Below are 18,455 nucleotides of genomic sequence, written 5' to 3'. Positions count from 1 at the left end.
GTTTGCGAGGGTGGGAATCGTGGGAGAGATGGCATAGCTCAGGAAGAGATCAGGACTCCTAACGTGCAGAGGCTACCAGTTACTGAACCGGCTGTTAAACTCCTTTCCCAGAGTGGAGCACGAGTGGGTAGAGAGGCGGGGAGACTTTTTGCCCGAGGCAACCTTGTCGTTCCTTCTATTTCTAGGGAAAGTCGTCTGTGGATGAGCACCGTAGGGCAATGAATCAAATGGTGACTTTCTTGTTTAAAAAAAATCTTTTCTGCAAGCACCCCTCCGGTGGTCCGCGCGCCGCGGGCCAGCTGTTCCGGGCCTCTGTTTCAGTCTGAGGCCTCGGTGAGCCCTGCAAATCCAGCTTCCCCCGCCCGCACCACCCAGCTCCGGCTCCCTGACAGGTGTTTTCCCAACTCCCGAGGCCCACGATTTTGGGGAGTGGCTGAGCCAATAAGATTTCCCTTTGCGGGGGAGGCGGGAGAGAGGGCGTGGCCAGTTGGGTCAGCGCGGGGGCGGGGCTTGCGCGGCCGAGCCGAGCCCGCCCGGTGGCTTGCGGGCGGCTTTATCCGCCCCCTCCACCTTTTTCCTCCCCGAGCCTTATTAATTTCTCTGTGGGGCTGCAGCTGGAGACCGCGGAGCGTTGGAAATGACGCTCGGAGCTTTAATTACCGCAGCCGCCGGACAAGTGTGAGGCAAGCTGACAGGAAAAAGAAGGCGAGGATCCGGGGAGAGGCAAAACGCTTTCCCCCTCCTCCCCTCCTACTTTGGACTGGAGGTGCAGGGAAACTGAAAAGGGAGCCGAACATAGCCCGGCTGGGGGAGAGGCCGGAAACCTACCGCCCCTTTGCAATCAACTTTTTTTGGAAACCTTTTTCCCCTTCCTTTCTACTGTGGACCAACCAGTGAGAGAGAAAGTGAGGAGGGAGCGAGAAAGCGAAGGCTCACACGGGGAAATAGCTGCACAGTCTGGCCCGGAGCACCCGGCGCACACACTCGAGCACCCTCCCACTAGCGCGCACACTCTCCCCTCCCCGGGTCCCGGCCCTGGGCCCGCGGGCGCGGATCGGCCGTCGGCGCTCGGAGCCGATCCCCCGCGCGCCGGTCCCCGCGCGCCCCCAGGCGCGCCTGGCTGAGGGCTCTCCTCCGCGTGCGCGAAAGGGGATATGCCATTTGGACATGTAATTGTCGGCACGGGATCTGAGACGTCCAAAAAATGAAGCTGGCGACAGGACTGTGGGTCTGGGTGAGCCTTCTCGTGGCGGCGGGGACCGTCCAGCCCAGCGCTTCTCAGTCAGGTGGGTCGCGGTTCCTTGTCGCGCTCCCGTGGTTGAACCCGCCGCCGTCGGCTTGGCCGCGGTGGTGGCGCCCTCGCCCCCTTCGCCCAGCCTGAGACCCGCTCGCCCCCCGGGAGCGGAGGGACCACAGTACCGGGGCCTCATCCTTGAGCTTTCGTTCGCCCCTGTCTCTGTCCTCAAACTTAACCTGTGTGTGTGCGTGTGTTTTGTGGATCGTGAAAAATCCCGCTCTGCGTCCCTGCCCCTTTTTTCTCCCTGTTGAAGCCCTTTCTTTCTGGAGCTTTTTCTGTGAGTCGAAGCGGGATCCCTGCTGGGCGCGCCTGTGGTGCGGGACGTGGGAGACCCAAAGCCCGCGTCGGAGGAGGCGGTCCTCTCCCGTCTGCGCGCCCCGCCGGGCCGAGGACGGACGGACAGGGGTCCCGCGGCGGTGCCACTGAGCCGCTTAGGAATCTTAGGGAGGCTGTGAGGAGGGGACTCCGCGAGCGAGGCTTTGCACCTGTGTGTGCTGCCGGCAGCCACTGCGCCCCTAGTCGCCCGAGCCTCGCGGGGTCAGACCCGGCGTGAGCCCAGCCTGGGCAGCTGGAGCGCGGGGAGCGGGCGGGCGCGCCTCGGCCCGGGGCCTGGAACTCTGGGCCTCCTCGGCCGGCGTCCCGGAGTCCTCGCCCCATTGACGGGAGGGGAGCTGCTTTGCCTGCCTGACCCCTTAAAAAAAAAAGAAAGGCTTGACATACTTGAGCCGGGAGTCCGGCCTTCCCGTCGGTTGCTGTGTTTGGCTCCAGGAAGAGTTCTTCCTGCAGTTCAACTTGCTATTGGCCGGAGTCCCTCCAACTTCTCTGTTTACTGCCCGGCGCGGCTGCCGAGCCGGCCCGGCGCGCGGATTGACTGAAGCCGAGGCGGGCGTGGCTGCGCCGTGCGCGCGGCCGCTGTTTGCTGGAGAGGTCGAGCGCCGGCGACCAGGACGGGCACAGGGTCGGCTGACCCCTGGGGAGGCAGCGCAGTGGGGCTGGTGCTTCGCGGCGCGCAGGGCTGATGACAGCACCTGCAGTGCGAGGGAGCTCAAAGTTTCTGACGCTTGAGTTTCCTGGGGATGAAAGTGGGACAGGAAAGGACGGAGGAGAACCGGGGTCTCCCGCGGCCAAGGGCGGCCTTTTGGAGAGCCGGAGAGATTTCCGGAACCTTCTGGGGCTGGTAGCGGGAGCGTGGGAGGCGGCTAAAGGAGATAAAGCCCCCGGCATTGGCGATGGGAGAGCTTTAGGCCGCCGGAGGGTGTCCTTCTGACCTCGCCAAGAAAACAGCGCGCTGTAGTTTCCCGCTCCGCCCCCGCCGCCGCCCCCTCCTTGCCTTGTAAATAACAAGTTACAATCATCGAGTCTTTCAAAATGACCTTCGAATGGCACAAAGCGCGCTGTCTGTAGTGGCCGTTTGCACCCTCCCAATTACTCCGAAATTCTTCATGCGTACCAGGTCCCGCGTTCCAGCCACCTCCGGACATCACCAACACGGACTTGAGATTCCAAGCGGCCTCCTGGATACATCCCTTTTTATCTCCCTCCCCACGCGGAGTCCCTTCATATTTTCCCTCAATGGGTTGATTATGCACATTGACCCATTCAAAAGCGGTGGCCACTGACAGGCAGGCTTAGCCGGGAGGAATTTCTAGGAGGCGACCTACTGGGGGCTGTCTGGTTCGGCCTCAGCCGCTGGGGGACCCGGCTCCGAGTCCGCAGCCATTGGGTATTAACTGTGCGGCTCGTGGTTGAGCTATGCCGAAAAGCCCTTTTCAGAATTTCTGCAAGGAATGTAATCCAAATTAGTTCTGCAGCTGTCCCCTTCCTCGTCTCAGGCGACACCGCCTCGCGCCCTCGCTCGTCTCTTCTCGCTCCCCCCCCACCCCCCGCGAATTGTCAGACCCACAAGTGAGCCCATTTAGAGCGCGAGGATTAGCGTGCCATTGTTGTTCCGTGTGTGACTGTGTACTTGAAATTCTAGGGGCACAAAGGCGAGCCTTACTCGTTCAAAACACAAAGTGAGCTAGACGAAAGGGCCGCACAAAGACGTCTCGGCGCGTCCCGGTGTAACTGCAGCGCGCAAGCTAAGGTGATCCACTGGAACCTGGAAATGCCCCGGGACTTCTTTTTTCATCCTACCCCACCCCCACCCTGCGGCACCTGGCAGGGAAAGTTCCGCTGGTTTTAATGTAGCGCTTTTATAAAACCAAGTTACTGTCTGGTGTATGAGTGAGGCTTTGTGTGTGTGTGGCTGTGTTTGTGTGTCTGTATGTTCCCAAGTAAATACATATTGCGTGTCTCCCCTCTCGCGGTTAGCAGTCAGTAGCTGTTTGGAGGAGTTTGTTTTGGTCCAAATGAGAAATTAAGTGCGGATAAGTAAACTAAGCTGCCAGAGGGCGACAAGATGTTGAGTGAATTGCTTTTAGATGAAACAAATTAAGGAAACGAGGGAAGACAGTCTGCTGCTCGCATTATTAGACACGCTTGGAGTTCAGGGGAAAGTGGCACATTTTTGAAATGCTAATTTCTTAAGCAGCAGAAGGAATGCACCTTATTTACTGATCTCTGTGAACAGAATAAAATCTAGGGGGTTCCGTTGTATAGATCTAAGATATTTCTCAAAATAGTTGTAACGGAAGAGGACCTGTTTTTGTGTTTTCTCCTTTTGCTTGAAAAAAATCAGCTTTAGAGAAGGTGGTATTTTAGTAATTCTGAAGGACTTTGCCTGATTTCCAGTGATTCACTTTATGTATAAATACTATAGCCAAAGGTCCTTTATGTGATAATTATAAAACCTTTACCACCAAAAGGAATAATTCCAAAATTTCTGTCTGGCATGATTGAAAAATAATCAGTTACCTTTGTATTGGAATAAAATATAGAGTAGTATTGAACTGATACCCTTAACAAACATTGATACTTATGTGATGAACAAGTTCAGTTTCCATTTCTTATTTGCAGATAACTTGGTTCTGCTTTTCATCCTATAAAGGAGCATACATTTTTCCTATATATCATGCCTCCAAACTTAGAGTTTTTTACATTTGAGAAGAAAAAGGTGATTAAGACTTAGTTAAATATATTTTCAAAACCCATCAATCCTCTTTCCTACACATGCTTGCTGTAAGCACACCCGTGGGTACACTCTTCTTTTTTCTCTTAATTTTGAAATTCTTATATATGTCAAAGGGGCCTTTTTAAAGAAGATTTTTTTCCTTCAGAATGCTTCTTAATAAATTTATACCTATTACTGTAACTATAAAACACTTGAAAATATTATTATATGGACTGTTATGATAAAATTGAATGACTAGTTGTATCATGATCCCTTGTATTCTGATTTTTTCTCTTAAACCAAACTGCTTTTATTTATTTTAATTATGCATGCATAGAAAGCCAAATTTTTTGAAAATCAAGGCACTGACTGCTTTATATATATTTTCATTTAGTCACTGGAAATGTGTCTTAATTAAGAAATTGCATTAGAATATTTACCAGGGCACACACTTCATGGAACAGCTACGTATCTTTAACCTGAACACAGTAAGTTTGCGTTGGCTGATTTTTAGAGTTTGCATTCATTTGAGGGAAAATCATATTTCCTCCTTAAAGTGGATTCAAATATTTAGTATTCATGAGCTTTCATTCCTTTGGTTCTTAAATAGAAGCACTATTTATCATCTGTCTTCTGCATTCACCCTTTCCATTACTATAGGTTTTTTCTTTACATCTTATGTATTCATATGTGTAATTTTAATAAATAATATTTTCTCCTCCATCACTAAGGGTATTCTCTTTGTGTGTGTCTTTAGCAGCAAGCTGCCACTCAGCCTCTGCAGGAGTCCTCTGAGTCAGTTTTCATTCTTTCTTTCTGATAAATCTGATATGGCTGGTTGGCCGGACAATCGCCAGCCATTCCATTGCTCAGATTTATTCCTGAAAGAAAATAAAAAGGCATCGATCCGAGATCACTAGCACGTCTCAAAAGCCCAGACTCCAAGGCCAAATCATTCTACAGAGAAGTCCATTTTTCCCTTTCTCTCTTCCTCTTTTCCCCTCTTGACCAAGAAGGAAGGAGGACTACTGCCATTTAAAAAATGCTGGGAGTGCAAGGAATTGTGCTCTTTCTTAAATATTCTCTGCACCCTTGTGATTAGAGCCACCTTGAGATTAATGACTCTGTGAGAGGCACGTTTTAGACAATAAATCGAATTAGGATGCCTTAAATACTACAGTGCTTCAAAGTGGTGTCATCTTTATATTATTTCAAGCCGGTTATTACAAAAATGTAAGATATATTAAAAATAGCAAACAAGTTTTTGCTTTATCTTACTGTGTTTTGCTGCTGTTGGATATCCATGTGTAATTTGTAAATGCCTAAAACATAAATGAGGCAAATGATCAAAAAAGATGTTCTGTTACCTGCAAACTTGTTGGCACTTGCTGTTTGATTTCACCCTTTTAAGAGATGTTAATATTTATATTGAAATTAGCTTATACATGTTCAAGACTACAGCCATTCTACAGAAATTGTCAAGCATTTTCCATTGTTACCTTTTACAGCGATCTAATGAGGATGTATGCAGGGTAGAATTTAATCATATTATAGAGTTTTCTTCAGGTTATATCGTTTTAGCAATAGACTACTATGTTACATTTGACCATATGAAACCAGACTGCATCTTTTATCTAATACTCATTTTCTGAATTATTATAAATATTGGGCAGTTGAGTAAAACCTTACTTTTCATTCATTCTAATATAGCTACTGACTGAAGTTTATAGTTTATAATGACAAATAGTCCCTTAATTTTACCTTTTTTTTAAAATTAAAAGATCTGAAACTGTAGCTTTTCTACTTAATTTGAAGGCGACTTTGCCCAATTTGTGATGAAGTGTGATGCAGGACATAGCCGGGTGGTTTGAATCAGGATTTCTATGTGGTGGGGACAAGGCCTCCGATTTCTTTTCAATGTCTTGAGCAACTCACTTCATGTCTTTGTGACTTGGTTTGTGGGCCTGAAGGGGAAATGCATGTCATGTGCCCTCTATTTCTCCGCTGTATAGCAGTTTTCTGAAAAATGGCTTTAAAATCTTCTCATAACAAGTTAATTGATATATTTAAAACATGTACACATATGTTAATAAACATAATGTAAACTTTCTAGCAGACCATTGCTGTCAGAATAGCACCTGTCTAAGTGATATGAAAGGTTATTTACTCTAAAGCATTTGTATTTGAAGACTATTTCTCAGAAATGTTACTTTTCAGGATTGTTCCGTGGTCTCTTTAAATTTCGTTGTATATGGCTTTTTTCTTTTTCTGAGTTGTTGATAATTCTGACATGTTTATTAAATAAATTGACCTATTTTCCAATGCTTTAATCAAAGCTTTAAAACCACTTTCTTGTTTTTGTATTTGACACTAAAAGTGGTGCTATTTGTACTCAGTTTTTTAGGGAGAAAGAGAACTGTCTCACTTTTTTTTTTTTATTTTTTTTTATTTTTTTTTTTTTAAAGATTTTATTTTTTCCTTTTTCTCCCCAAAGCCCCCCCGGTACATAGTTGTGTATTCTTCGTTGTGAGTTCTTCCAGTTGTGGCATGTGGGACGCTGCCTCAGCGTGGTCTGAGGAGCAGTGCCATGTCCGCGCCCAGGATTCGAACCAACGAAACACTGGGCCGCCTGCAGCGGAGCGCGGGAACTTAACCACTCGGCCACGGGGCCAGCCCCGAGAACTGTCTCACTTTTATGACATGGAGGTGAAATATATTATAAGGCTATTTTGGGCCTAGTTCTAAAGTCGTTTTTGAGCATGTGGTAATTGTTTTCTAGTTATTTCCATTTTGAATAAGTGATTGCTCTGCAGGCCTGCTGCTCTGCACAACTCCAGGGGGCGGCAGCCACACAGGATGTACTGGGAGTGGTGCTTTCCTAGGCAGAGGGTAGTGACGCAGCTGCCCCGCTGGTTGTGATGCTACAGAACAAAGCCCCAGAATAAAAGTTAGGAGAATTGGGTTCGGGTCTTACAATCATTTTCTGTGTGATCTTGGGTTTTTTTAATGATTCGTTAGATAGAAAAAGGATCTGCAGATTTTGTAGAAAAAGAAATCCATTGAGTTTTCCATTATTTTTATAAGTAGAACTGTTTTTTCATGTGAATTCACCTGTGTGGCCCTGGTGTCTAAAGCAGGGAAAAGAGAGAAGGAGAGCGTGTGTTGAAGCTGCAGCCAGAAGCCTGCTCTGTGCCCTAACTTTACTTTCCTTCCTCTCTCTTCTCTACTCTGCTGCCCTGACTTGGCGGAAATCCAGCACTGTTTAGGAACCACTGATCTAGTCCCGTCCTCTCATTTTTCAAGTGAGGAGATTCGTAGCACAGGAAGTTAAGTGGTATAAGTTAATTGGCAGCTCCTGATACCAGGATCATTTTCTTTAATATACATAGAAGTACTTGAAAAGTTGCAGACACTTAAGAAAAAAAGAAAGAAATACAAAGTTGTGTTGTTTTGAAAGAGAATTGCAAAATTGAAGTGGAAGCAAATGGATTGGAACCATGGTCCTAATTATCAGATGGTGAAGTTCTTTGCAAGGGGAAGACTGTGGATCATCAGCATCTTTAATTTATATTTAGGAAGTAATCATTGATTGCATTTATAACTTAAAGCACATTAAGATTAAAGAAATAGAGCAACTTTGTTAAGGCATAGTTCTGTAAGAGGATCTGTTTACCTGGTAGGACCTATTCTGGACATAGAATTTTGACCCTAAAAGTCAGGTAAGAGTTGCTCACACTAGTATCTGTATATGACAGCACCTTCAAGAGTTGCTTTTATGTGGGACTTTATGGAGATGATCAGCTAGAGAATGATTCTTGCTCCATTCTGTATTAAGTAATATCCATGCTTCAATAAAATGGATTACGAAGAACAAACAGTGCGTTCCTTATCACCAATTAGTTGGTGAGGACCTTTAACTGGCAAATCCATGGGAATACTTCAGATTCATCCATGCCCATCCTTGGACCCAAGGGTCTTTATCTTTTCCACTGTCTATGCTGGGCCCTCTTCTTTCTTCAGGCCCCTGCTAAGATCACAGTTATATTCTTTGCACAAGTGCATAAACTAAGATTTAAGTACTAAGACTTTATAAATTTATTTCTGTGGCACATTTGCTTCCCCCTAGTTGCCTTCTGCAAGATGCTGCCTCTGGACTTTGTGACTTTGCAATGTTGTTGATTTAACCTTAACACTCTAGTTGTCGCTGACTTCCTTCAAGCCGCCAGAGCTTTCTCAGACATCATGGGCATTCTCATGACAGAATTCTCATGGGCCGTAGTGACAGAAAGGAGGTTTGAAACTTGTTCTGGCAGGAAGAGTCACTTCCTGTTAGGAATTTGAGATGAAAATGAACCCCCTGTAAACATTAACATGGACACCATGAAACTTCCTTTGCAACGTCATTAAACTTCTCCCTTGAGAGGTAGCTCAAGATCATTACTGTTAATCATCTTACTTCAGGGGTTACTGAAGCATACTAAACACCAATAAGAATATGCAAGACTCAGTTTCTGAATCCAGGGAGTTAAAGCAATAGTAATCAAGGCTGTATGAATGTTCTTATATATGTCATTTGGAACGTAGTCTAAAGGTGTTTAAAGAGAGGAAAATGAATGGCGCAGTAAACACTCATTTATTTTCCAAAAGGATCAGACTTGTAAATAATCAGTTTCATCTACTACATCTTTACTACTTTTCTGACCTTTACTTAGGTATGGTCCCATAGACATCTGGTATAGGGGGACATCCAGGTTTTAAGCCTTTAGGACACAAGTGGGGATTGTAAACCTGCTTTCAAAAGATGGGTCTGCTGGCCTTCTGTGGTCTGCTGAGGATATCTCGTGGCTGGTTAGGACTGAAAAAACTGGCAGCAGATTCTCCAGGTTCTGTGACTATATCTGCCATGGTTATAGCTCCAGTAATAAGTTGTGCAAATCCTGTGTTCCAGGATGGGTCCCAATCTCTAGCAGGGTGATACCTAATTGAGGTCATGGATGGCAGTGACTTGCTTTAGGCAAACTCTTCTTCTTTTACTAAAATCTTTGTCATTATTTCCTATTCTTCCCTGTGGGTTTAGAGAATATGAGTTTCTTTCTATAGGGACCTATGAAAACCAAATAAAATTAAAACAGGATAATATTTCTTTTAGACACTCACTTTTATTTTTAGGAGTTCCTTTTGTCTGATCATTTTGTCTAGAACTAGAGAAGTTAAACAAGTTCTTGGTGTTTCTTAAGGAAATTTGATTGCATGGCTTATTAAACTCTATTTCCTCAGATTTTTATTGACCTCATCTAGTCCTTAAGAGCCTCAGAGCAGGGATATTGCAAGATCCTCTTTACTGGCCCCCTTGTTCAATGTCCTCTTACCTCCAAGACTTCCTTCTTGTCACTGCCAGATGACTATTTCTAATATAATACTTTTATTATCCTAGTTTCTATTCAGAAGCCTTCAATGGATTCCCGTTATAAAGTTCAAAGCCTTCTAAAATTGTCTTCAGTTTCCTTTTTAATTCAGTCTTGAGTTTCTTAAGATGTATTCTGTCTAAGCACCAGACTGACCTAGTCAGTGTTCCATGACTGTGTTTGCTGGTGTCTCTGCTTTTGCCGGGTCCTTTCCCTGCATTCATGGCTCGCTTGGTGCCTCACCTGTCCAAACAGTTGGATCTTTTCAGTTCTACGTTAAATCATGCCTCCTCATTACGTCTTCCTTCACTAACTGCCCTAGCCTACAATCCTTATCTATGCCGCTTCCCTGGGATTTCGTCTTAAAACCACACTGTAGTTTTAACTTTTTAAGAGCAAGAGTTTCTATTCCCTGTAGAGACTAATGTGGTACCATATACATCTTTAAAAATACTTTTTAAATGAAAGAATAACATACATTTGCTAAAACAATTTTAAGCTCATTCATGGATGGTGATTATTTGTAATTAAGCCATATAGTGCACAAAGTAAGCTATTCTAAAAACATAATTATAGAATTGTTAATAATAGATTTTAGGCATGTTTGCCCTGGGAATTTCTTTAGTTGCTTTCTTGAACTTCCTAGGGTATTTCTTTCAATGGAGTCTTTCCAAGAGTATATCTTTTGTCCCCATTCCCATTTTTAGAGTCTGCTCATAATATGGTACAAAGTATTTCTGTTGGTTTTATTTTTGGTGAGTTAAATATATGTGAATACCATTCTTAAATACGTAAGTGTTTTGTAGTCCACTATTTTTCTGTGGCCATCATATTGCAATTTCTTACTTAACTCCCATTTAAAAATTTTAATCAGTTTAAGCAATAAGCATGTACTGACCCATCCTGACCATGTCAGGAACTGAGGATCACATAGAAGAAGCTCAAGATACTAACTTTCCCCTTTCTTTTAAAAAAGGATAGACAAGGCAAATAAAACACAATACAAAAAAATATGTTATTAAGTGATGTTCCATACTTTTTGGGAGGAATGTTTGCCTCCAGAGAAGTGCTAATAAGTATTTTGTGAAAAATGAATTCCAGACAGAATGTGGCATTTTCAATTCCTAGATATATATGATAACACAACTTTGTTATAACTAAGATTTCTCAATATCTTAAAATAGACAACTAGACATATGCCTACAATTTTAAAAGGATCCTATTAAGGAAACACTTGCAGCATAACTGAACTGAGAGGTGACTGGGCTTCTCTTAGTTGCTCTTTCAGATGATTCACTCTGCATTCTGAAAATTTGTGAAATGAGTATAGTCTTTATAGAATCAGATGCTACCAGTGAAAATGCTCTTCCAGACATTTCTTCTCAGGTTACCAGATTCTAAGAAATGGTCAGCCTTTCTGGGTCACTGCTGTGGCCTAATTTACCTTAATTTACAGTGGTCTGAAAGAGTTAATATAACTTTCAAACTTACCTAACAGTCTGCCGAGTAATCTACTAATGAGAGAATCGGGCATGGAAACATGAGTGCCTCTCTCTGAAGTTAGAACTTTCCTGATTGTTTTTCTTCCAAGAATCCCTGAAAAGAAAGTTTGAATCAGGGATTCTTGTTCCTACTTTGTAGATGAGGAAATAGAGATAGAAAGAAGTAGTGTGTCGGGGGAAGCCTGCCTGGTGCGTCAGTCCGGTACAGCTACATGTCTGCTCCGTCCTGAGAGCCTCTGCCTGCTGCTCCTCAGCCTCTCGCCTGCCTTCTCCCCGCGGGAGGAGCCAGTGGTGCCTCCTCCACCCTCGCTGCCCTACTGTGCTAGAGAGGGATCTCTAGCAGAGAAGATCCTCTGCCTTCAGGCCAACAGCTCTTTTTACTCTCCCTGTAGCCACTTGAAGAAACATGTCCAATAAATCCGTCAGTTAAGGAGTCCTCCCTTAGGTTACTCTGTATTTCTCCTCCTCCATTATATTCTCCAGAGTTCTTTCTTTGTACTGTGGATGTTAAGGAAACCATCATATATTCCTTATCTTCTTGAGAAAACTTCAAAGTAGGGGCATATCCAAGGTTTGGGGACCTATGTTTATACAGTTTGGGGAACCTCTTTAAAAGAAACCTGGAAATAGAAATATAAATTAAGTAGTACTGAGCTTTGGGAGGCACCAATGCAAGAGCAGGACTCCAAAGCTGAGGCTTTAAAAAAAGTTACAGTAAATCTGCCTATGTTTGAAAAATATACATTTAGGAAATAATATTACCCCTCTTTTACTGTGAATTTTGGCTGTAATTATATAATTTTTTATTGCTTTTTTTCTACTGCATGTAGTTAGTGGCCACTATTAATGCAGAAGAATGCATTGCTTCAAGAAAAAAAAATTATCATATGGAATAAAATCACACTGTAAAACCCTTCAGTATGTCTTTGGATGATATAATGTACTATGTAGAGATAATTTTCAGAATATTTTCTCTCTAAATATGAACATGCCTAATCCAGGTATATATCCATTTTCTTGACATCATATTTTTAAAATGGGTCATGTAATACTGTCTCTTATGCGATTCTGTAGTTTATAATGGTTGGGTGTGATTTAAGGAAGCTTGCCAGTTTGGGTATATATAAACACTGTATTACTAAGGCCCCACCCTATGAAATACAGCTCATCGAAATTTTAATCATTTGTTATTTAGCACGGATAAAAATCTGTCCTTGTCTTTACCCTCTGGGTTAAATGTGACCATTTTAACTACAATAGACATTTTTGCAAGCTATGAATGAAACAATGCATCTAAATTAAAATCAAGACTCAGCTCAGATATTTGGTAATATTTTAATATATTGACACATTTAGGTAATAATAAAAGAATTAGTATTTCAAGTCACACTTTTACTATGCAAAAATATCAGCTAAACAGTTAATAATATTTCCCAGTTGTTTTAACTTCAAATTTAGCAGCTCCACTGTCCCTGGTGATATATCGAAACCTCAAAAAGGGTACATGGAATTAATGGAAACTGAAGTGATTTGTATTCAGATATAATTCTTTAGTGGCCCTTTTCTCTCTCTCTCCTTTTTTTTGTAAGTACAGGATGAAATTTGAAAGTATAAAAAGCTTTGAGATAAATTGAAATAGACAAAACATTTTAGGCAACTGTTGGTGAAAGGGACGTTTATTCTTTTTTCTGTACTTACTATATTGCTTGTGGCCAGAATTAGCACACCATGAGCCAGAGAAAGAGATAATACGAACAGAATGGCACGCAGCTAATTTTGTTTAGCAAATTTAGATCTGATACATGCTATTTCACTCCTACAAACTGACTCAGTCACTCTTTGAAAGGTACAGATGAAGTTTGTCTCCCACAGTCTAACAGCTTTCACTCAATATTTATAGGCTATATAAAAATAAATTTCTATAAGTACCATATTTCTCACTGGCAGAACAAGCACTGTGAAGGTAGATTTATTAATGAGAAAAAAGGAAAAACAAAATCATTTCAATTGTTCCAGGTATGCAGAAAATAAATATATCAAAATATCCAAAATATTTGTTTCAAGGACATATATAGTGGGCTTTTGGTATTCAAGGATTTTGACTACTTGTGAGTGAATCAGAAGTCGCATTATTTTATGGTAATTTTGTGATTTGAGTCTGGTGTGTGGTTAGATGCATATTCTGGAACTAGTCATTCATCTGCTATAGAAACCAACAGGATGGGATCCACTGTACTTATCAGGAAGTGGCTATAAAACAGAACAAACAAAAAACCCAAACCTTGGTCCTTGTAAAAAAGTGCCATTGTCCAAGAGAAGAAATTTTAGTGAAATTTCTAAATGAGGCAAACTTGTGTGAAAGAATGTCACAAAATATGTAACACTTGATGGAAACGTGAGTGTAGAAAAAGTCAGTAATTTGTACAATAATATCCGTATTTGGGAATATCTTAAGAAACATTCCTAAAAGTCTTTTCTAGCTGTGTGAGTTGCAAGGTCTCTAAAGAATTATGATGTTATTTATATATCTGCTAGAGCTTCATCGTGGCTCAAGACTACATTCTCCATAATCAAACTCACTGTAGAGAATAATTCTCATATTCATGAATTGTTCATCTCATCATATCCAGTGGTTATTTCAAGGTTAATTTTTTCAGACAGCTTCTCTCTTGATTAAAGTCTGTAGTAATTGTATATGTGCTGGTATAGCACATGAAGATTTTAAACTAAAGACGTCTTTGATTTCATACCAAGTCAAGATCAAATGCTTTTCAATGCTTCCTACTCAAATATATGAAAAAATAACTTCAATGTTTGTTTTTTATTTCTACTGAGAATATGGGGATTTTGGTTTGGCATTTTCAAAACCCTGTAAACCGCTATGTCCTTTAAGGGTATGAGCAACACCGTATATATCATTACCGGGACTATTATTCAAGTGCTGTCTTCCTTACAATTTTACTGATTGTTAAAATATTGAAATATTTTCTTACCTGATTCGCTTTCCCAGATCTCTTCCCTGGAACTCCTCTGTCAGATTTTTCCAGGTGAGACAACTAAAGAATTAATACCTGGTTCCATAATGGACTTAAGATCTCGGCTCTGGCATATGCCATGATCCTTTCTGATATGCCTTTGCCATAGTCACTAAATGCTGTGAATGTCACTCTTACACATAAGGAAAATTTTGCCATAAAATATTTTAAAGTAATAGGAATATAAACAGTATCATACTAACTTTGCCACAATGAAGTATTAGCCAGCTTGAAGAAGGCATGTTTCTAAGTTAAGTGTATGACAGCATAGGTGTCTTTTTATGTGACTTGAAGTTTGAAAAGAAATGGTTTAAAAAGGATAGACAACGTGTCATGGGTTCACATATTGAATTAGCCTAGGAGAGGATTACATAGGTGAGGCAGGCCAAAGGACTCCAGTAAAGCAGATGCTATGAGTTTTCCTGCAAGTAGATGCAGACGCTACTGTGTCATATGTGTCTATAAACTGGGTTGCTGAAGAATCACAACAATTTGAATTTGTGATTGCCGTAATCTATGTGATAATAGCCATATGACATGCTAATATTAATCAGAATGAACAGTTATCTGGCAATGTGTCACTGTCCCCTGTGTGTGTATTGTCACTTAAGACATGGGACTATCCCTCGAGGGTACCACACATGCTCTTTTCATTTGTGGTAGGTGAGGAAAAGAAAGCATCCAATTTAAAACTTATTTTTTACACATTAAAGTGTAATATTGTGAAAGTAATTGTGAGTATCAGCTTAATTATGATATTCTTGGTAACTTAGATTTGGACGTGTGATTTATTTTTTTGCAAAGACAACTATATTACAACGGAATAATGGAGTGCCATTTCATTTGAAGAATGATTAAAGAAAGATGTAGATGCCAAGCATGGAAAGAGGAGGCTTGGGAAGGGGGCATGATAACTATCTTCAAAAGTTGGAGGGCTGCTACATATAAGAGGGATTAGCACTGTTCTGTGTAGCCTTGGAGAACAGAAACATTAACAGCTGTTTGAAATTGTAAGGCGTCAGATTTCGGTTGCACGCCATCAAGGAGTTTCTCACAGTGAGAGCTTCCCAAAGCTGGCATGGGCTGTCCTGGGACCTGGTGAGTTCCTTCATGTGTGGGGTGGTAAGCTCTGATTTAACCTCTTCTATGATGATGAGGAATGAATGAGGCAGCTGAGGAACAACTGCTCAGTGATGTTGGCGGTGGGGATTGGGCTCTGTGACTTCTGAGGACGCTTCCCACCCTCAGGGTTTGTCACAAGCACACCATGCCCAAATATCCTTTCCTGGTCTCTGAAAAATAGAGGCAAAGAACTCGATGTCTCTGTGGCTAGGATTCCCATCCAAATGCTTTTTGCCATCCTATGATCTTCATAGATGGGTGGATTTGTGAAGGCTGTTTAAGGTTGTTTTTCTTAAATATAAAATATTTTGCTCTTATTTTTTTCTCAAGAGTCTTTATATTAGATATTCACACCTCCAGTCCAATGTACTATGACAAATAAATCATTCTTAATTTTAAAACTACACAATGAAGAATAAAAATATACAGGCTTGAAAATACATTTATTTCATTGTGCTCCTGGGTTTAGGTCAGCAGGTATTTATAAGATTGGCTCTAACTAAACCAGTGGGAGAAATATATGGGAAGGTGGGGACATAGGCAGAGCAGGAAGTTAGAAAACTGGGCCTCCAGTTGGGAGGGGAGGGGAAAGTATTGAGAAATAACAGCCAAAGAGAAGCATTTCCTAAAGGGACTGAAAAATCAAAAAGATAAAAAGATGAAGGCACATGTGCATGCCCCAGTTACAAATAAAGTAGAACTTTATTAGTCCGCTTTGGCAGTATTTAACTTCAAGGCCTTTGACATTTCAATCTCTTTTACTTTTGGATCTACACTGTAAGACACACACTAAGTAAAGTGTTTTGCTTTTGTGTGTGTAGTCATTCTTTTAACATTCTTTTAGATTCTCTTGATATGAAAACTGCATTCCTGTCGTATACTACCATCTGCCTTAAGTCTTTCTGATTTACCGCCTCTCCTCCCTGTCTGCAGTCTGTATCCATTTTAATGCCTCTTCTCTGCCAAACACTGTGAGTGTGCTGGTACCCTTACACATCACCTCCAGTATTCCCTAAAACCTGCACGGCTGGTGGTGTTACCTCCATTCTGTAGATCAGGAAACTGAGACTCAGAATTACATAACTGACGTAGAGAACAGAGCCACTTCTTAACAGAGGCAATATTGTAGCAATCCACTTGGCTCTTTTTGGCTATGCTTTAGACTAAGATTTGGGTTATCTATCTTCAAGAGGCAGTGAGTGAAGATAACCCAATCAACAAAAAATAAGTCTTTCTCAAGCTTCTATCCAGCCTTGGTCCTTTTCATTACCTTTTTGTCTTAGTTTCTGTATCCCTTCCTCATCTCACCTCTGTGTAGATTATTCTGAATGCTTACTTCTCTCCAGAGCTCCGAGCCTTCCTGTTGCTGCTGCCAGCTGGGTATGGCTAGTTGGACAGACCACAGTGTCTCCAACTCAAGCTGTCCAACATTTTACTTTTCTCTTTTCAAAATTTAGTGTGCTTTTCTTAATTGGTATCCATTTCTATAAAACACAAATTAATTCTTCATTTCTAAAAAGGCAAGAAATCATAATATCTAATATTTATTAAAGGTCTACAGAGTTAGGAAGTGTGCTAAGTACTTCTCATACACTATCTCATCTAATCTTCACAACATGGACACGACTTTCCTTATTTTATAGGCAATGAAACAGAAGCTTAGGGAGATTGAATAATTTGCCAAATAGCACACACCTGTGCAGGTGGCAAATCATTTATGCCTCAGCTCCTAACTGTTAATTTCACATGGGCCAAATATCAATATTTTACATATGAAAATAAGCTAAAATCTCTGAAAAGGATGTTGGACAACATAGATTAATTAATTCCTGATTTTAGGCCATTAACAATTATTTTATTTGATATCATAATATTTATTAATAACCAGGTATATTTGTGAATATGCCAAACTTGGAAACAGGATCAAGTATATTAACAATATATGCTACTTTTCTATTGTCACATTATAATTTCATTATAATTCACATTATAATTTATAATACTTCAAATAGAGTAACCAGTTTAGTTACTTTTTAAAATTTGCAATATGAAGTAAAATATTTCAGAGTCAAAGTAGAGGTTGAATAGAGGGATTTGAGAATTAAATAGCCCAGGTTTGACTCTTCATCATGGAAAGATGGGTTAGTTACTTAATCTTTTTAAGCTTCAATTTTCTCCTCTAGAAACGGCATCTAACAGTAGTATCGACCTCATAGTTGTGTGGATTAAATAAGATACTATATGTCAAACAGTATCAGTCACTTAGCGAATGCTCAGTAAATGTTAATTATATTATGTATTCTATGGTATTATTATTAGTACTGTGATCATAAACTAAGGCAGTTGAAGGCAAAAAAGAAGCATCAGATGTTTAAAGTTCCAAATGCTGAATATGAGAAGACCATGGACTTTCCCTTTCTCCTCATTTGAATTTAAGTTCTGTGTCCTGTGTTTGTAGTGCAGTTTTGGTTTGCAGAATCGCTCTATGTGTGAGCAGGCATGAGCGCTGTAAGTGGACTGTTTGGGGAAGAATTTGGCTCTCTCTGAGGGGCAGTTTTCTCAAAGCATTTTTCCTTCATATTCTGTTTTTATAGTTTTGGTATTAAAAAAAGAGCTTAGAGAGACAGTTTTGTTCCAGAGATTTATGTTTACCTGGCAAACTCAAATCCTCTGTCCTTTCATCCTTATTGTTTTTTAAAGCGCCTTCAAGAGAAAATGGTTTTTAATCAAATTCATGAGATAACTTTTTATGTTACGTTTTATAGGCATTTAAACTTTTCAAGATAGGGCACAACTAATATAATGTATGACTGAATGTAGTTTTGGGAAAATTTCTGCACGCTAGAGCAGAATCTTCAAGATCTCTATACAAATACTGCACGGATTTTGCCATGCAGGCAATGGTCCGTAAATTGTTGTGATTAATACATGCTTTCCCTATATCGTGGTTTTTACATGTTTATTTAGAAGATTAAGGGATCAGGTAAAGGCTATTCATGTTATCGTAAAGTTTTTAATTCACGGAACTATGCCAATAGTGCT

At 41.3% G+C, this 18,455-nt stretch overlaps 1 protein-coding gene across 6 annotated transcripts in view; it reads left to right on the top strand.

The window, feature by feature from the left end:
* The first annotated feature begins 485 nt into the window (after positions 1 to 485).
* Positions 486 to 18,455, top strand: part of ERBB4 (erb-b2 receptor tyrosine kinase 4) — a 1,105,575-nt gene continuing 1,087,605 nt past the window's right edge. For 5 of the 6 annotated variants that reach the window (XM_070619836.1, XM_070619833.1, XM_070619835.1 and 2 more), the window contains exon 1: positions 500 to 1,286. In XM_070619836.1, coding sequence (XP_070475937.1) covers positions 1,205 to 1,286 — 82 coding nt within the window. In that variant the 5' untranslated portion in view covers positions 500 to 1,204. Of the gene's footprint in view, positions 1,287 to 18,455 lie in introns of all 6 variants that reach the window. The other variant, XM_070619838.1, reaches the window with a different exon arrangement.

This window comes from Equus przewalskii, chromosome 5 (genome assembly GCF_037783145.1).
Source record: "Equus przewalskii isolate Varuska chromosome 5, EquPr2, whole genome shotgun sequence".
NCBI classification, from domain to species: Eukaryota; Metazoa; Chordata; class Mammalia; order Perissodactyla; family Equidae; genus Equus; species Equus przewalskii.
This window is presented reverse-complemented; position numbering and strand designations above follow the sequence as displayed.